The sequence below is a fragment of the Cynocephalus volans genome, chromosome 8, assembly GCF_027409185.1.
Source record: "Cynocephalus volans isolate mCynVol1 chromosome 8, mCynVol1.pri, whole genome shotgun sequence".
In the NCBI taxonomy this organism is placed as follows: Eukaryota; Metazoa; Chordata; class Mammalia; order Dermoptera; family Cynocephalidae; genus Cynocephalus; species Cynocephalus volans.
This window is the reverse complement of record NC_084467.1, coordinates 22,258,212-22,277,006: the sequence shown is the minus strand read 5'-3', so window position 1 is coordinate 22,277,006 and position 18,795 is coordinate 22,258,212. Positions and strand designations below refer to the sequence as shown.

General features: G+C 40.5%; 1 protein-coding gene across 1 annotated transcript; it reads left to right on the top strand.

Annotated features, from left to right (window-relative positions):
• The first annotated feature begins 16,399 nt into the window (after nucleotides 1-16,399).
• On the top strand, nucleotides 16,400-17,040 carry LOC134385154 (NADH dehydrogenase [ubiquinone] 1 alpha subcomplex assembly factor 2). The gene is made up of 2 exons (XM_063107069.1): nucleotides 16,400-16,527; nucleotides 16,607-17,040. The coding sequence occupies exons 1-2, from the start codon at nucleotides 16,401-16,403 to the stop codon at nucleotides 16,984-16,986; spliced, it is 507 nt and encodes a 168-aa protein (XP_062963139.1). The 5' UTR covers nucleotide 16,400; the 3' UTR covers nucleotides 16,987-17,040.
• Nucleotides 17,041-18,795: the final 1,755 nt, after the last annotated feature.

The window sequence follows — 18,795 nt, the reverse complement described above, 5'->3', positions numbered from 1 at the left end:
ATGCCAACAATAATTGTCTTTGTTTTTATTGTGTGTGTTTTTTTCTAGGTGGCTGGCTGGTTTGGGGATCTGAACCCTGACCTTGATGTTAACAATAATTGTCTTTAGTTAATGGGACCAGAGGTTATTTTTCCTCAATTTGTCTCTGCTTTCCAAATTTTTGATGAGTGTGTTACTTTAAAACAAAAACAAAAACAAAAAACCCCCACAAAGCTAAAAGAAAAGCAAATATCCATTAACAGGTAAATGGATAAATACATTGTGATATACTCCTACCATGGAATACCACTCAACAATCAAAACAAAACAAACTACTGATAAACATCACAAGATAGATGAATCTAAAAACATTGTAAGTGAAAGAAGTCAGACACAAAAGAATATATAAGTCATGATAACGTTTATATGATGTTCTAGAACAGACAAAACTAATCTATATTGAGAGAAATCAGATCTGTGCTTGCCTAGGGTGGGGAATGTGGAGGACTGATTGCAAAAGGACACGAGGGAACTTTTTGGGAAAATGGAAATGTTCTATATCTTGATTGTGGTGGCAGGTACTCAGATGTGTATATTTGTTAAAACTCATCAAGATGTACATTTATGCAAGGATGAGGGCTGGCCAGTTAGCTCAGTTAGTTAGAGCATTGTATTATAACATTAAGGTCAAGGGTTTGGGTCCCTGTACCAGCCAGCCACACACACACACATAAAAAAAAAAGATGTACATTTAAATGAGTTCAGTTTAATTGTGTGTAAATGTTTCTCAGTAGAATTGATTAATGAAACAAGAGCACTACATGTCATTTTGGAAAACTTGGAAAAGGAAAACTTGCCTGGCTGGCTGTTGGGTGATCCAGTTCCTTGGTAGCCAATGTTTGTACCCCCAGTGTTGTGCAATTTTGCGCACTAACATAAGTACTAAGAGGCAAGACTGTGTCCTCTGAGCCATTTTCCAAGGACTCTGGGCTAGAAGGGAAAGCAGGGCTTGATGGAAGAACAAGGAGGATCAAGCTCCATTGTTTTTTTATCCCAGGTCTTGAGTGAAACCTCAGTACTTTTCTGTATCTCAGATCCATAGGGAGCATGGAAGAGGCAAATCCTGTTTGGAGAAAGCCAGTGTCCAACACAGTACTAGTGCTGTGCTCAACACAGTAGAGCATTACATGTCTTCTAAAATTCTACTATTTTAGCCGAGCCCGTGGCGCACTTGGTAGAGTGCTGCGCTGGCAGCGCGGCGACGCTCCCGCCGCGGGTTCGGATCCTATATATAGGACTGACCGGTGTACTCACTGGCTGAGTGCCGGTCACGAAAAAAAAATGACAAAAAAAATAAAATAAAATAAAATTCTACTATTTTAGAAGAAAATTCTAATACTTGCCAAAAAATTACTTTCTCCATTTTGAGAAATTAGAAAGGTTCTAAGCATAGGGTTTGGTGCACAATAAATATTAGTAAATTGAAAAAATATGGGCTGGCCAGTTAGCTCACTTGATTAGAGAGTGGTGTTGATAACACCAAGGTCAAGGGTTCACCAGCCACCAAAAACAAAAATAAAAACCAATGGAGTAGGATCACTGAAGTCCTACTCTGGAGAGGCAGCAAGAAGGTGGCTATCTGCAAGCCAAGGAGCAGGAAGAGAGGCCTCAGAAGAACCCAACCCTGCCATCACCTTGATCTTGCTTGGGCTACCAGTCTTGAACTGTGAGAAAATGAATTTCTGTTGTTTAAGCAACAAACAAACAAAAAGGGTAAGAGAAAGAATTAGCCCCATTAGGAAGCAGAAAAGAGTGAAGAGAGTGGAGTATTCAGAAATACCAGATTTCTACAGAAATCTATAAGAAGCCCTGCTAGAGAATAAGGCTGTCAGGGATGGCAGAGTCTCTGAGATCCTGACAGTGCCAGAGAAGTGAGAATAGAAGTCAGATAGGTGAGCTGATTGTGATTTGGCTTTTCTGCTTGCTCTCAGGGTTCTCTCCTCCCATTTCTTTAGGGAAAACAGTGAGAATGTGACAATGACAAAAATCATAATAGCAGAGAAAAGCTAAGAATAAATGGAGGAGAAAGCAGGCACAGGGTCCTTGGCAATGACCAAAGCCAACCAGGGAGCTAATTTCCTATGTTGTTATCTTTTCTGTTTGGCCAAAGTGTTGCAGACTGATTTCACCTGTTTGTCCTTAGTGAATAGAATTATATCAGTTGGCAATTATGTACCAGTAAAGGCCCACATTGGCATTATTTGAAGACACAAAAACAGTTGAACACTCAGGTCCCAGCTCCCATTCTAGTGGGAAAAGAGAGCCAATAATAACTGTAATAGCTCACATTTGCACAGCTCTCTACAGTTCACCAAGTTCTTTCTATGCATTATTTCAGTTCATTCACCCATCATAAAGCCTAGGAGATAAGAAGAGTAGCAGTGTGGCAAGGGGCAAAGAGGCAAACACACGTAGGCTGAGATGTCAACTATAAGCCAAGTGACCTCAAGCAGTGACATCCTCTCCATTATGAAGATGAAAAGGAAATGTAGATGAGGCACCCAGCACAGTGGCATGTACTATGACTGAGCTGCTGGTATTATGGTCATCCCAATTTTACGGATGTGGACATAGCTCAAGGGAAACGTGAAAAAGTTGTAAGCAAGAGCTGCAACTTGCTGAGAAATCTCCAAAGTGGAGGGATTCTTCATCACTGTTGTCTGTTCTCCCCGCACTGGAAGCTCAAGAATGGGCTGTGCAGGAAACAGAGACCATGCTCAAGGTGTGAATTAGGGAAAGACCTTCTGACAAAATAATTAGACTCCTTAGTCCAGATCCCTATCCCCCCCCTACAAAGAACGGATGGGGAAACCAAGGCCCATGGCCCAGAAGGGACTTGTGTAAATGACTGAGCATGGAATGGCAAGCCCTGAACGATAGCCAAACTTTTCTCTTGCCATTTCCTTCTGATCCCAGACTCTTTAGTCATACGTACTTGGGGTTGATTCCTGATCCTGCACTAACCAGCTATGTGACTTTGGTGAGTTACATAACATCTCTGATCCTCAATATCTGCATTTGTAAATTGAAATAATAGCACCTACCTCACTGGTTTGCTATAAAGATTAAGTTATAAAGTGCATGTAGAATGCACAATAACTTAAATATATATTTTCCATTTTACAGATGAGGAACTGAGGCTTGTTGAAACTTCCCTTGGCTCAGGATTATACTTCAGGTCAAAGAGAAAGCATAGAAGTTGAAGAAACCTCTGAGTGAGAATTAAGTGGGCACAGGTGAGCCAAGCTCCTCTTGAACCTGCCACAGGGAGCCACCTTTCTGTCCAGGAACTCAAGAAGACCCTAGCTACCCAGTGACCTTCCCCTGTCTCTGCCACCTCAGTGCACAAACAGGTTGTGAAACAACCTGGGCAGTGACTCAGGCTGGAGGCCTGTTCCACTGGTCAGCATGGACAGGCTGGGGCTGTTTGGTTGAGCCTTGAAAGGACATTGTGTCTAATAAACATGTTGCTCGTCAAAGCCCTGATGGGGGTGCCAAGCACAGAATGAATTCTGGTTCTTGAGGCGTCACGGATGACTCAGCTGGGGTGCGTAAGTCATATACAACATCTCGTGGTGGTTATTCTGGTCGACCAACTGTCCAAGGCCAATGTCAGATACAGGGGATGTGTTAGAGGCTGGGGAGCTCCTATTTCTCAAGAGACAGCTTGGCATGGTAGCCAGGGCCTCAGCTTCTGGTGTCCACGTTATGCAGACCTGAGTTCAGATCCTAGCTCTGCTGCTTACTATGTGACTTTGGGCAAGTGGCTGACTCCTCAAGGTTTGAACTTCCTTATTCTCAAAAACGCTCACCTTGCAAATTGTTTTTTTAGAGATAAAAGATGTAAATTTTCTGAAACAGGAAATTCCATAAATTGTTATTATAATCCTATGCCAAAATCTGCCCCTTCCCCGACTCAAGATGGAAATTTCTCCTCCTACTGTCTAAGGGTTTATATTGTAGTGACACTTTCCCACCCACCCAGAAGTAGTGAAAAAGCAACCAGCATAGCTGTCACAGACACAAGCCTCAGGCCAGTAACACTGTTGTCTTATTTATCACTGGATTCATTTCCTCGTATTAGAAGAGAAAGAAACTTTTTTTTTTTTTTTTTTTTTTCTTTTTTTTTTTTTTTTAAATTTTATTTTGTCGATATACATTGTAGCTGATTAATGCTCCCCATCACCAAAACCTCCCTCCCTTCTCCCTCCCCCCCTCCCCCCCAACCATGTCCTTTCTGTTTGTTTGTTGTATCAACTTCAAATAATTGTGGTTGTTATATCTTCTTACCCCCCCCGTTTGTGTGTGTATGTGTGTGTGTGAATTTATATATTAATTTTTAGCTCCCACCAATAAGTGAGAACATGTGGTATTTCTCTTTCTGTGCCTGACTTGTTTCACTTAATATAATTCTCTCGAGGTCCATCCATGTTGTTGCAAATGGCAGTATTTCATTCGTTTTTATAGCTGAGTAGTATTCCATTGTGTAGATGTACGAAACTTTTTTTTTTTTTAGCACAGAATGACAGTACATCATAAAGCAACATTTAAAAATTTTTTTTATTTATTTTTAAAATTTTTATTGAATTGTAATTGATTATACATATTTTGGGGGTTCAACATTGAGATATGTTGATCAAATCAATATTACTAGCATGTATATTGTTACAGATCGTACTTATTCTTTATGCCCCTTGTCCACTCTCTCTCCATCTCCCTCTTCCTCCCCCTCCCCCCTCTAATTACCCTAGATATCCTCTCTCCTTCTGAAAGAGTAATGGTTACTCTCTTGATTTGTTGCCTAGATGATCTGTCCAATGTTGAGAGGTGTGTTCAGGTCCCCCAATGTTATTGTAGAACAGATGCTTCTTCTGTCGCTCTGGAATGGGCTTTGTGGAGAGAGACATCTTCTTTTCTTTGGTCTCTGCTGGTGACTCTCCCTGTGTCAATGCAGTCCAGTGGCTGGCAGACCATCTGTGTGGTGGTTGTGGCATTTAGCCACTTTTGCAGCAGCCATGGTTATTGTGGTGGCTATGGTGGGCCACCTACATGGAGGTGATTTTTTTGGCATGCTCCTTGGTGCTGGCAGTGTGCCTGGTTGTGGGAGGTGGGGTCTGGTCCCTGGATCCATGCCTCAGGTCCCTGGGTGGGCCCTGAGGTGCTGGAGGTGTGCCTGGTTGTGGAGGTGGGTCTGGTCCTTGGATCCATGCTTCAGGACCCCAGGCGGGCCCCGAGACACTGGTGGTGTGCCTGGTTGTGGGAGGGCTTCTGGTCCCCAGCTCTTTTAATTAAGGTGTGTGGTAGGCTGAATAATGATTCCCAAAGATATCCAAGTCCTAATCTGTGGAACCTAACAATGTTACCTTATATAAACTCAATTGCTTTGCAGAAGTTATTTAGTTTAGGATATAGAGATGAGAAGGTTATCCTGGGTTATCCCAGTGGGCCCTAAGTGAAATCATACAAAACCTGATAAGAGGGAGGTAGATGAACATTTGACCACAGAAGAAGAGGAGGCAATATGATGATGAAAGCAAAGATTGGAGTGATGGGACCTCAAGTCAAGGAATGCCAGCATCCACCAAAAGCTGGAAGAGGCTGGGAATAAATCTTTCCTTGGAGTCTTCAGAAAACCTGCCAACAGCTTGATTGTAGGGCCATAAGACTCATTTCAGACTTTTGGCCTCCAGAATAGTAAGAAAATACATTTATGTTGCTCTAAACCACTAAATTTGTGGTAATTTGTTACAACAGCAATAGGAAACTATTGCTATATAGGAAACAACAATAGGAAACTAAAATTCAAGAGGTATGGTTGGATTATTGATTATAAAAATTAATACTTGTGGTATATCCACACATGGAATATTTACTCAACAATAAAAAGCAATGAAGTACTTGCAGTGTTAGCATGATTAAAGAAAAAAAAGGAATGACATACTGATACATGGTACCACTGACCTTTGAAAACATTTTGCTAAGCAAAAGAAGCCAGTTGCAAAGAACCACATATTGTATGGTTCCATTTATATGAAATGTCCAGAATAGGCAAATCTACAAGGACAGAAAGTATATCAGTGGTTGTCTAGGGCTAGAGGGATGGAAGGGTTGGAGGGTGATGGCTAAGAGGTGTGGGATTTATTTTGGGGTAATAAAATGTAAAATTCATTGTGGTGATGATTGCACAACTCTGAATATTCTGAGAACTAATGAAATGTACACTTGTATGGTACTTGAATTATATCTCAATAATGCTGTTAAAAAATAATATTGACAGCTAACATTTAGCTAATGTATAACGAACTCTTGCCAGTGCTGTGCTATAGTTTACATACCTTCTTGTTGAATTCTGTAATAATAATAATATAACTAATGTTAGCGCTTGCTACATGTCAGTTACTATTGTAAAGCATCTTACATGTATTAACTCTTCTAATCCCCATATGAACCTAGTAATGTAGATACAATTATTACCCCATTTTATTTAATTAATTAATTTGTTTGTTTGTTCGTTTATTTATTTAAAAGATGACTGGTAAGGAAATCTTAACCCTTGACTTGGTGTTGTCAGCACCACGCTCTCCCAAGTGAGCTAACCGGCCATCCCTATATAGGGATCTGAACCCATGGCCTTGGTGTTATCAGCACCACACTTTCCCAAGTGAGCCACGGGCTGGCCTGCAATTATTACCCCATTTGAAAATAAGGAAATTTGAGTACTAAGAGGTTAAGTAATTTGCCCAAGCTTGCACAGCTTCAAGTGATAGAACCAGGATTTTAAGTCAAGTCATTGGATTCTTGAGCCTGAGATCTTAACCATTTTCTTTACTTGTACCCACACTTGCACCATGGGACTGGCCCCTTAGACTGGCTGATTGGATCTGCAGAACTTTCCCTTTCCTATCTCCAGTCCTTTGCATAGCTCATCAGTGCTTCCTGTATCTTCATAAAGAGATTCTCCTTTTTTTTTTTTTTTTTTTTTGTCGTTTTTTCGTGACCGGCACTCAGCCAGTGAGTGCACTGGTCAGTCCTATATAGGATCCGAACCTGCGGCGGGAGCGTTGCCGTGCTCCCAGCGCAGCACTCTACCAAGTGCGCCACGGGCTCGGCCCAAGAGATTCTCCTTTTTAGCTTAAAGTTGAGCAGTTCCTGTTACACCCAAAAGGGCCCTGATTTAGAAAAGGGCAAATTTCCCCCCGCTCCACTAGGGTAAGGTAGAAGCTTCCTGAGGGCTCAGTGACCACAGAGCATATTTGCACAGACCTTGGCACCTGGGGACTCCCAGAGACCACATGCCAGAAAAAAGACTAAGTGCTTTAGCTTCTCCCAAAGCCAACAGCTCAGCAGCCCTTTGCTCTATGTATTCCAACATACAGGATCTTACAAATATTTTTTAAAATTATTATTATTTTATGGGTCGGCCCCGTGGCTCACTCGGGAGAGTGTGGCGCTGGTAGCTGAGGCCGCAGTTCGGATCCTATATAGGGATGGCCGCTGCGCTCACTGGCTGAGCTTGGTGCAGATCACACTGTGCCGAGGGTTGCGATCCCCTTACCGGTCAAAATAAATAAATAAATAAACAAACAAATAAATAAGTTATTATTATTATTTTTTATTTTTTGGCAGCTGGCCAGTACAGAGATTTTTTTAAAAATTATTATTAAAAATAGCTCATATTGCAGGTTTTTAAAAAATTTATTCTCACTAAAGTTCACTTACAGGCAATAGAACACTGTGATTAAATTCTTGGGCCATGGCACTCTGAAAAACAGTTTTATCAGTTTCTTAAAAAACTAAACACTCAGGGCTGGCCCGTGGCTCACTCGGGAGAGAGTGTGGTGCTGATAACACAAAGGCCACGGGTTTGGATCTCTATATAGGGATGGCCAGTTGCTCACTTGGGAGAGTGTGGTGCTGACAGCACCAAGTCAAGGGTTAAGATCCAGTTACTGGTCATCTTTAAAAAAACAAAAACAAAAAAACCCCTAAACACTCAGTCTGGCCAGTTAGCTCAGTTGGTTAAAGAGTGGTGCTAACACCACAGTCCAGGGTTTGATCCCTGTACTGGCCAGCCTCCAAAAAACAAAAAACAAAACTAAACCAACAAAAAACCTAAACATACAACCACCATACAACCCAGCAACTGCAACTGCAATTCTAAGCATTTATACAAGAGAAATGAAGACTTATGTTAAGACAAAAACCTGTACAGGAATGTCTAGAGCAGTGGTAGTAGACGAAAACTGGAAACAATTGTGACGTTCTTCAATAGGTGAGTGGTTAAACAAAGCATTGTACATCTACAGAATACCACTGAGCATGGAATATTACTCAGCAATAAAAAGGAATGAAAGATCAATATTTGCAACAATCTGGGGCCGGCCCATGGCTCACTCCGGAGAGTGCGGTGCTGATAACACCAAGGCCACGGGTTCGGATCCCATATAGGGATGGCCAGTTAGCTCACTGGCTGAGCGTGGTGCTGACAACACCAAGTCAAGGGTTAAGATCCCCTTACTGGTCATCTTTAAAAAAAAAAAAAAAAAAATATATATATATATATATATATATATGTGTGTGTGTATATATTTGCAACAATCTGGATGAATTTCCAGAGAATTATGCTGAGTGAAAAAAAAAAAAAAAAAAGCCAATCTCAAAAGGTTACACACTGTGTGATTCATTTATATAAAATTCTTGAAATGACAAAATTATAGAAATGGAAAATAGATCACCAGTTGCCAGGGGTTAAGGAGGGGGTAGAAGCAGGAGGGAAGTGGGGGCGGCTATTGAAAGGTCAACATGAAGACTCCTTGTGGTGATGGAAATATTCTGTATCTTGGCTGTATCAATATGAGTATCTTGGTTGTGATATTGTACTACACTTTTGCAAGATGTTACCATTGGAGGACTAGGTAAAGGGTACATAGGATCTCTATGGATAGGATTATTATTTCTTACAACTGCATGTGAATCTATAATTATCTTAAAATTAAAAGTTTAATTTAAAAAAATCCTGGGCCCTGTGTTCAAATCATGATTCCACCACTAATTAGCTGTGTGTCCTGGAGTAAGTTAGTTTTCCTCTCTGCTCCTCAAGTTTTACTTGTCTTATACATTTGTTGTGAGAAGTAAATGATATTATGCATATAAAATGCTAAGTATAGTGCCTGGTACATAAGGACTTACTAAATATTAGTATGATTATAGAAAATTAGAAAATACAGATAATCAAAAGGAAGAAAATATTTTAAACAACCATAATTCTACCATTCTTAATACCTGTATCAATTTCTATGTTTTTAGCTGCAAGTAAAAACAAAAGCAACCACAATGAAGTACCACTTTGAATACACTAGGATGGCTATAATCATTTTTAAAAAGAAGGAAAACAATAGGCCGGCCCGGGGCTCACTCGGTAGAGTGCGGTGCTGATAACACCAAGGCCACGGGTTCGGATCCTATATAGGGATGGCCGGTTCGCTCACTGGCTGAGCATGGTGCTGACAACACCAAGCCAAGGGTTGAGATTCCCTTACCGGTCATCTTTAAAAAAAAAAAAAAAAGAAGGAAACAACCAGTGCTGATGAGGATGTGGGAGAAATTGGAACATTGCTGGTGGGATGCCAAATGGTTCAGCCTCTGTGGAAAAGTTTGGCAGTTCCTCAAAATGTTAAACATAGAATTACCACATAATGGGGGCTGGCCAGTTAGCTCAATTGGTTAGAGTGTGGTGTTATAACAAGGACAAGGGTTCTGGCCAGCCACCAAAAAAAAAAAAAAAAAAAAAAAAATGACCGCATAACCCGGAAATTCCATTCTTACGTATATGCCGAAAATAATAGAAAAAAAAGGATAAAAATATTTTTTAAAAAGAAAAAACAAAATAATTGAAAACAGATACTCAAACAAGTACTAGTACGCACATGTTCATAGCAGCACTATTCACAACAGCCAAAATGTCCATAAATGGGTGACTGTCCAAAATGTTCATACATAATGTTCCATTGTATGTATATACCACAAATGGATAAGCAAATAGTAGTATGTACATACAATGGAAACTATTTAGCCATAAAAAGGAATTAAGTACTGATACATGCTATGATCTGCATGAACCTCAAACAAACAAACAAAAAACAATGTTATGCTAAGTGAAAGAAGCCAGACACAAAAGTTTATATATTGTATGATTTTATTTATATGAAACATTCAGAGTGGCTAAATCCACAGAGACAAAACACAAATTGGTGGTTTGCAGGGACTGAGGAGAGGTAGATATAGGAAGACCTGCTCAATGGGCAAGGGGTTTTACTTTGCAGTGATGGAAATGTTTTGGAACTAGATAGAGGTAGTGGTTGCACAACATTATGAATGTTCTAAAGGCCACAGGATTGCCCACTTTAAAATGGTTAGCCTTGGGCCCAGCCCGTGGCGCACTTGGTAGAGTGCTGCGCTGGGAGCGCGGCGACTCTCCCGCCGCGGGTTCGGATCCCATATAGGAATGACCAGTGCGCTCACTGGCTGAGTGCTGGTCACGAAAAAGACAAAAAAAAAAAAAAAAAAAAAAAAAGGTTAGCCTTGGGGGTTGGCTGGTTTGCTCTGTCAGTTAGAGCGTCATGCTGATAACACCACAGTCTGGGGTTCGATCCCTGTACTGGCCTGCCCAAATAAATAAATAAATAGAAAAAAAAAAAAAAGGTTAGCCTTGGGGGGTGGGGAAGGAGAAGTGGCACACTAACAGGTACAAAACTATGCTGTCTACCCCTAAGTAAACTATTGTGCGATATATGCATGTATTGAAATGACACACTATACCCCACAAATATGTACCAATAAATGTTAAAAAAAAAAAAAAAAGGTTAGCTTTATGTTACATGAATTTCACCTCAATAAATTGTTAAAAACAAACAAAAAAATCAAAACAGTTTAAGAAAAAAATTATTTCTCAGATTAAGAAGTCCTGAAGTAGAGAAGCTCTCTAGAATTGGTTATTTCAGTACCTCCCAAGATTTTATCAAGGACCCCAAATCTTTCTCTTTCTCTGTTTTTCCATTCTTATCATGTTGATATTTTCCTCTTTTTCATAGCTGAAAGATGGCTGTCATAGTTCCAAGCACTGCCTGGGGACATAATGACATCTAGCTATATTAGATTGTAGTGGAACAAAGAAGAGATACCTATTGCTGTAAGTCTCTCTCTCTCTCTCTCTCTTTTTTTTTTCTTTTTTGTGGCTGGCTGGGATGGGGATCCAAACCCTTGACTTTGGTGCTACAACAACACACTGTAACTAGCTGAGCTAACCAGATAGCCCTCTCTCTCTTTTTAAAATAATAGCTTTTTTGAGATGTAATTCACGTATCTCATAATTCACCCATTAAAAATATACTAGTAGGGGCTGGCTAGTTATATATACACACACACATACAACACACACACACACACACACAAATGGTTTGCAGTATATTCAGAGAGTTGTGCAACAATCATCACAATCAATTTTAGAACACTTTTATCACCCCAAAAAGAAATTTAGCACCCATTAGCCGTCACTCCCTAATTTTCCCCAACTCTCCTTCCCCCCCACTCTAAGCAACAACTAATCTACTTTCTGTCCCTATAGGTTTGCCTATTCTGGTCATTTCATATAAATGGAATCATACAATATGTACCCTTTTGTGACTGACTTCTTTCACTTAGCATAATGTTTTCAAGGTTTATTCATGTTGTAAAACATATCAGTACTTCGTTCCTTTATATTGCTGAATAATCTTCCATTTTACAGATATACCACATTTTCTTTATTCATCAGTTAATGGATGTTTGGGCTGTTTCCACTTTTTGGCTATTATGCATAATGCTTGTGTGAACATTAGGGTATAATGTTTTGTGTAGACAGACATTTTCATTTCTCTTGGGTACATAACTTAGAGTAGAATTGCTTGGTCATATGGTAACTGTTTCACCTTTTGAGGAACTGCCAGACTGTTTCCAAAGTGGCTGCAACATTGTACATTCCCATCAGCAATAGAAGAGGGTTCCAATTTCTTTACGTCCACCTCTTCATTTTTTTTTTTAAACCAAGAGAGAAACCTTTCGGAGAAGCTTCCCAGCAGACTCTTCTTCCTGTCTTATTGGCCAGAACTAGACCACATGACGCCCCTAGACCAATCATAGGCATTACCATGACTGACTTAGAATTAAATCTTCGGCTAAGCTCTGGATATGGACACCTTCCCTGAGTGTGAATACCTGAGCAAACTTGAAGTTTAACGAACCAAGAAGAAAGGGGATAGAGATTTGGGGTATGTAACAATATTCCGCTATAATGTCTTTCAGGTCTTTTTCTTACAGACATATAAATATGTTTTATTTATTTATTTATTTATTATTATTATTATTTTTTAAGATGACCGGTAAGGGGATCTCAACCCTTGGCTTGGTGTTGTCAGCACCACGCTCACCCAGTGAGCTAACCGGCCATCCCTATATGGGATCCAAACCCGCGGCCTTGATGTTATCAGCACCACACTCTCCTGAGTGAGCCACGGGCCGGCCCTAAATATGTTTTCTAACAACAAAAAACAAAAGAGATCATACTATACATACTGTGTTGTAACTTGATTTATCATTTAACAATATGCTAATATTTTTCCATGATCATACATATTTACTTATAAGATAACTTTAATGGCTGAATGTCATTAGTGAGTGTTTTAAGTTCTGTAACATACAGAAACCTTTCTAAACTTGTCCTGGCACACTTAAAATCAGGTTCATAGATGCATTCAAGTGCTGGGTCAGAGAGAAAGAGATGGATGATGGTGGAGCCTAATTTCCTGGATCCTCTGTCTCTTTGACCCAAGCCAAAAAAATTAGATGCCCTCCCTGAGAAGAGGCATATAGTAGACACTCCCTCTATTTCTCTCTAATTTCACTTTTAATTCTTCCCATCCTCTAGAGTGCTTGCTTCAGTAATTGTCACATCTCCTTTTTCCTTCTTACTGGCTATTTTCCCATTCCCTTTCATGCCTTTCTAGATCCTATGTAGAACTCCTTAGGATAAAATTTGAGACCTTTCATAATTCTATTGATCAACATTCTCCCAGCTGCAAGTGACAAAAAAGCCAACCCAACCTGTCTTACTCATAAAAGAGAATTTTTTGCTCACAGAATTGAAGAACATAGGTGAAGACTAGCTGGATCTAGAGACCCAAATACTGTTATAACAACAGTGCCAAATCCTAGCTTCCTTGCTGAAACAGTTTCTTTTTCCCCAAGAGTTCCAACAAACTGCAGAGGATTCTCACTGACCCAGCTTGGGTTATGTGTCCCTTGTTGTCCCAGTCACTTTCGTGTTCTAATTGGCTAGACCAAACCCCATTGCGTGCCCACATCTGGAGATATAAAGTTGGGGTCAGGCCCAACAGAACTACATAGACTGATAAGTGGATCACGAAAGCAAATAGGAGTGTGCTGTTTCCAAAAGGTAAAAAGAGGGACTTACCAGTTAGCTCAGTTGGTTAGAGCTTGGTGTTATAACACCAAGTTCTAGGGTTTGGGTCCCTGTTCTGGCCAGCACCAAAAGAAAGAAAGAAGAAAAAAAAAAAAAAAAAAGGCAGAAAGAAGTTGAAAAGTGAACACCCTTTCCAGGATATTTGGTGTAGGATTCAGTTTGTCCCTACCAGCATGGCTCTGTGAATTGTTTATAGCTCAGTATCTATTCTATGCTCTTCCAATTATTAAATATTTTGAGCATCACCTCTATTTCCATCAAACAAATAGTCTTACCCCCATTTACCAATTAATTTTCACAGCCAGATCTTCTGTTCCCACCACTGCATGCACATGTTCTATGGCCCAACCTAGTAGTCATACTTCTTCGGAACTCAGTGTGTGAAGGAAGAGTCTGGCTGTCTATTTTCAATCTGACCCATCTTCAAAGACCAGCTCAACCACCATTTCCTCCATGAAGTCTTCCTAATTGCCCCCACCTGGACTTGACCTCAGACCCGTCTCACCCCACCTGAATGCTCTTCATTAGCACTTCTCTCACTGTCTCTTTGCTTGGAATTATACTTTTACCTGTCTTGATCTCCTCTGTGAGACTCTAAGCTTGTGGAAGGCATGAACTGTATCTTAGTCATCTTTCTGTTTCCCCAAAAGTCTCTCACGGCGATCCTCTGCCACTACATTAGTCCTGTGACATTGGCAAAGTCCTTCACCTCTTCGAGCCTTGGTTTATTCTTTTGTAAAGAGGGGATGCTAAGAGCCCTTACCTCCTAGTTTTTTGTGAGGACTGAGACATATACACACACACATAATTTATTGCATGTATGCTATGTGTATCAGAGAAATGATGTGCCTTTCACAGGACACCTAATGTTGGCAGAGCTGGGACTCAAATGTTCTTCTCTAGATAGAGACTGCACTGCTAACCACTATTCCAAACAGCCTCCCACATAGGAGAGAGACAGTGGCTGGCACACAGTAGAAGCCCAAAGAATGTTGTTAAATGCTTGACTGTTGAATCGTATCAATTTCCACTTTGGCTGTACTTTCCCCTGGCTATGGTTTGCCCCTTTCCAGTTTGTCCTAGTTGTATTATCAGACCACGTGACACACAGGTCCCTGGGGGCTCCCCTTAATTCCTGCTGACCTGGAATGTGTCTTCTGAGTACTCCTGTAAACTGGGAGGAGGCCATGGGCTGTAAATCCTGGATCTGAGACAGCCCAAAGGTCTCTGTTTACACTGACCTAGACAACAGCTGGAATCCAGCCAGGGAAGATGCTTCCTGGTAGGGAAGGAGGAAGGCATGAGCTTTCCCATCCTCCCCCGACAAAGAAGTCCAAGGTCCGAGGCTGCAGGTCTCTCTTGAACATATTGCTAACCCTTTGCTTTCTGAGGAACTTGAGGTAACAAAACCACATCTTTGTTGTGAGCCTCCTCACCTTGTAACAGCCTGATGGCCAGATATTTAGGAAAAGGACTGTGGGGATTTCAATCCACCAAACTCATATTCCTGCTCCTGGAAATATATTTTTCCCAAAAGTCTATGTGTTTTCTATTTACCAAGCAGTCCATATGTGCCCAGTATTATACTGAACACATTATGTGCATTATTTACTTCAGGATTTCTCAAACTTGGGACCATTGACTTTGGGGCCTCTATAATTCTTTTTTATTTCTATCTTTAATTAATTAATTAATTATTGTGGCTGGCCAGTAGGGGGATCTGAACCCTTGACCTTGGTGTTATAACACCACACCCTAACCAACTGAGCTCACTGGCCAGCCCTAGGGCTGATAATTCTTTGTTCTAAGGGATCATACTGTGCTTTGTAGGATGTTTAGCAGCATCCCTGGCCTCTACTTACTTGATGCCAGTAGCACCCTCCCATTTGTGATAACTAAAAATGTCTCCAGACTTTGGCACATGTCCTGTGGAGGCAAAATCATCCCTGGGTGAGAACCGCTGATTTAACTGAATGGACACAACAACCTTTTTTATGGAAGAGGAAACTGAGATTTACAGAGGTGAAGTGACTCGCCTAAGGTCATTCAATAAGTGGTAGAACTGGAATTTGAACTCTGACTCCAGTGCACAGGCTTTTAACCAAAAAACAAACATCAAAAAACTGTCAAAAAGTTGACAATACCAAGTGTTGACAGAGATGGAGAGCAACTGGGACTCTCATATACTGCTGGTGGGACTACAAAATGGTACAGCCACTTCAGAAAATGATTTGAAAGTTTCTTATAAGATTAAATATATGCTTACCATATGTTCCAACAATATCACTTCTATGTTATTTAATGAAGAGAATTGAAAATGCATGTCCACACAAATAGCAGCTTTACTTATAATTGGAAATAATTCAAGTGTCTATCAGCTGGATAATGGATAAACCAATTGCGGTATATCCGTACAATAGTATTCTATTCAACAATGAAAAGGAATGAACTACTGATACAACAACATGGATGACTCTCAAAAGCTGTATATTAACTGAAAAAACACAGACACAAAAGATTGCACAGTGGATGCATCATTTATATGAAATTCTAGAAAAGTCAAAACTATAGTGACAAAGTAGATCAGTGGTTTTAGGGGATGGGCGTAGGAGTAAGAGATGGACAGTAAAGGAGAACAAGGGAATTTTGTGGGGAGATTGAAATGTTCTATAGCATGATTGTGGTGATGAATATCTCACTGTATACATTGGTCAAAACTCATTGAATTGTACACTTAAATGGGTACATTTATTGTATGCAAATCATATCTCAATAAGGCTGACTTTAAGAATGTGATACTATGGCCTCCTGGCTGCGACTCTATCGGAGAGCGCGGCAGGCAAGCATGGGTTGGTCTCGGGATTTGTTCCGCAGCTTGTGGAGAGCGCTGTCAAAGGAAGTGAGGGAGCACGTGGGCACAGACCAGCTGGGGAACAAATACTACTGTGTTCCGGAATACAAGAACTGGAGAGACCCCTGGGTCACTGTCACCACTACCAAGACCCTCACCAGATGTATTCCCTGGACTTGGACTTCCCAGCCTCCAAAACTGACAAACTATTCGAGAGAAAAGACTTGTAGAAGCAGCAAATAAAAAAGAAGTAAACTATGAAGTAGGGGATATCCCAACAGAATGGGAAGCTTGGATTAGAAGAACAAGAAAGACTCCACCTACTATGGAGGAAATACTAAAGAATGAAAAATACAGAGAAGAAATAAAAATAACAAGCAAAGATTATCATGAAAAGGAAAAATGCCTTAGTAAAGAGACCAAGGAACTCTTGGCTCCACCAGTTCAAACTCAAATTAAAGGTCATGCCTCTGCTCCATACTTTGGAAAGGAAGAACCCTCAGAGGCTCCCACCAGCACTGGTAAAACCTTTCAGCCAGGATCTTGGATGCCACAAGACGGCAAGAGCCACAATCAGTGAATGCACTATGATAAAATAATTTCATTTATGTGGATGTGACTATTTTAATAATTAAAAGAAGTAAAAAGTTACTTTGTAAAAAAAAAAAAGAATGTGATACTATTACAAACCTATTAAAATGGCTAAAATGTAAAAGGCTGACTACTTTTTTGGCAGCTGGCCAGTATGGGGATCTAAACCCTTGACCTTGGTGTTACAACACTGTGCTCTAACCAACTGACCATTCTCTAACCAGCTGAGCTAATTGGCCAGCCTGGAGAAAAGCTGACTTCATCAACTGTGGGAAAGCATGTAAAGCAATTGGTACTCTCACACATTGTTGCTAATGGTGTAAGAATGGTACAACCTCTTTAAAAAGCAGTTTGGCAGTTTTTTTGAAAGTTAAACATATATTTGCCATACAATGCAGAAATTCCATTCCTAGGATCATTCCATTACCCAAGAGAAAATCAAACATATGCCCGCAAAAGGACTAGTAACTGAATATTCATGGCAGCTTAATTTAAATAGTCTCAAACTGAAAATAAGCCAAAAGTTCACTAACTGGTGAATAGAGAAACAGTTTGTGATATATTCATACAATTAAATAACACTCAGGAATAAAAATGAGTAACCTACTGATATAGGAAACTCATGGATAAACTTAAAAAAATATTATGTTGCCCAAAAAAGAGAGAATTATTCTTAATTTGTGTATCATGAAATTAAAGGGAGGAATTGGAGGCTGGCCAGTTAGCTCAGTTGGTTAGAACATGGTGTTGATAACACAAAGGTCTGGGGTTTGATCCTTGCTATCAGCCAGCTGCCAAAAAAAAAAAAAAAAATCATAACAAAAATAAAAGGAGAAATCAGAGAAAATTTTATTTTTATTTTTATTTTATTTTTTTTATTTTTATTTTTTTGGCATTTTTTCGTGACCGGCACTCAGCCAGTGAGTGCACCGGTCATTCCTATATAGGATCCGAACCTGCGGTGGGAGCGTCGCCACGCTCCCAGCGCAGCACTCTACCGAGTGCGCCACGGGCTCGGCCCAGAGAAAATTTTAATAATGATTATTGATCCCTAGTTGTCATTTCTTTAAAAATAACTTTTCTTCAGAAATATTTGTCAATTAAAAATATTGTTTTATTTATGTCATCATCTCAGGTTATCCATGTACCTCTTGTAAACTTTGTAGTACAGGTTTTTTTGTTTATATTGGGAAAATAGAATAATTTAATCAGGCCCCCTCACCTTAGGTCTAGTTGGGGGTGGTGCAGCAGATTCTTTGTAAGCAAGTTGTGTGTGAGTGGAGTTAGTGAGCATGCACGAAGCCTCGACCTGGCTGGCATTGACTGCCTTGGGCATCCGCCCCTGCTGGCCATGCTCTTGAACCTACGGATCCCAGGACCTTTTTGCCAGTTACCTAGCTCATAGACCTGTGTGTGAGGAGTCTGGTGACCCAGCCTTGTGTGAGGGGTCTGGGGATGCAGCCTGGCATGTGAAGGGTTCGTGACCCAGTCTGACAACGGGCTTGAGGGGTCTGTGGGCTCTAGACCCAGCCCTAGCTTGATAGTTTATTTTTTCTGTGGTTGGCCAGTCTGGGGAGCCAAACCCTTAGACCTTGGTGTTATTAGCATCATGCTCTGACCAACAGAACTAACCAGCCAACCCCAGTAGTCTAGTTTTTTTTTTTTTTTTAAAGATGACCGATAAGGGGATCTTAACCCTTGACTTGGTATTGTCAGCACCATGCTCACCCAGTGAGCTAACTGGCCATCCCTATATGGGATCTGAACCCATGGCCTTGGTGTTGTCAGCACCACACTC

Coding starts and splice junctions, on each gene's coding strand:
- LOC134385154 (XM_063107069.1), top strand. CDS start 16,401: ATGGGTTGGTCTCGGGATTTGTTCCGCAGCTTGTGGAGAGCGCTGTCA. Junction 16,528..16,606: donor GGAATACAAGAACTGGAGAG/ACCCCTGGGTCA, acceptor GCCTCCAAAACT/GACAAACTATTCGAGAGAAA.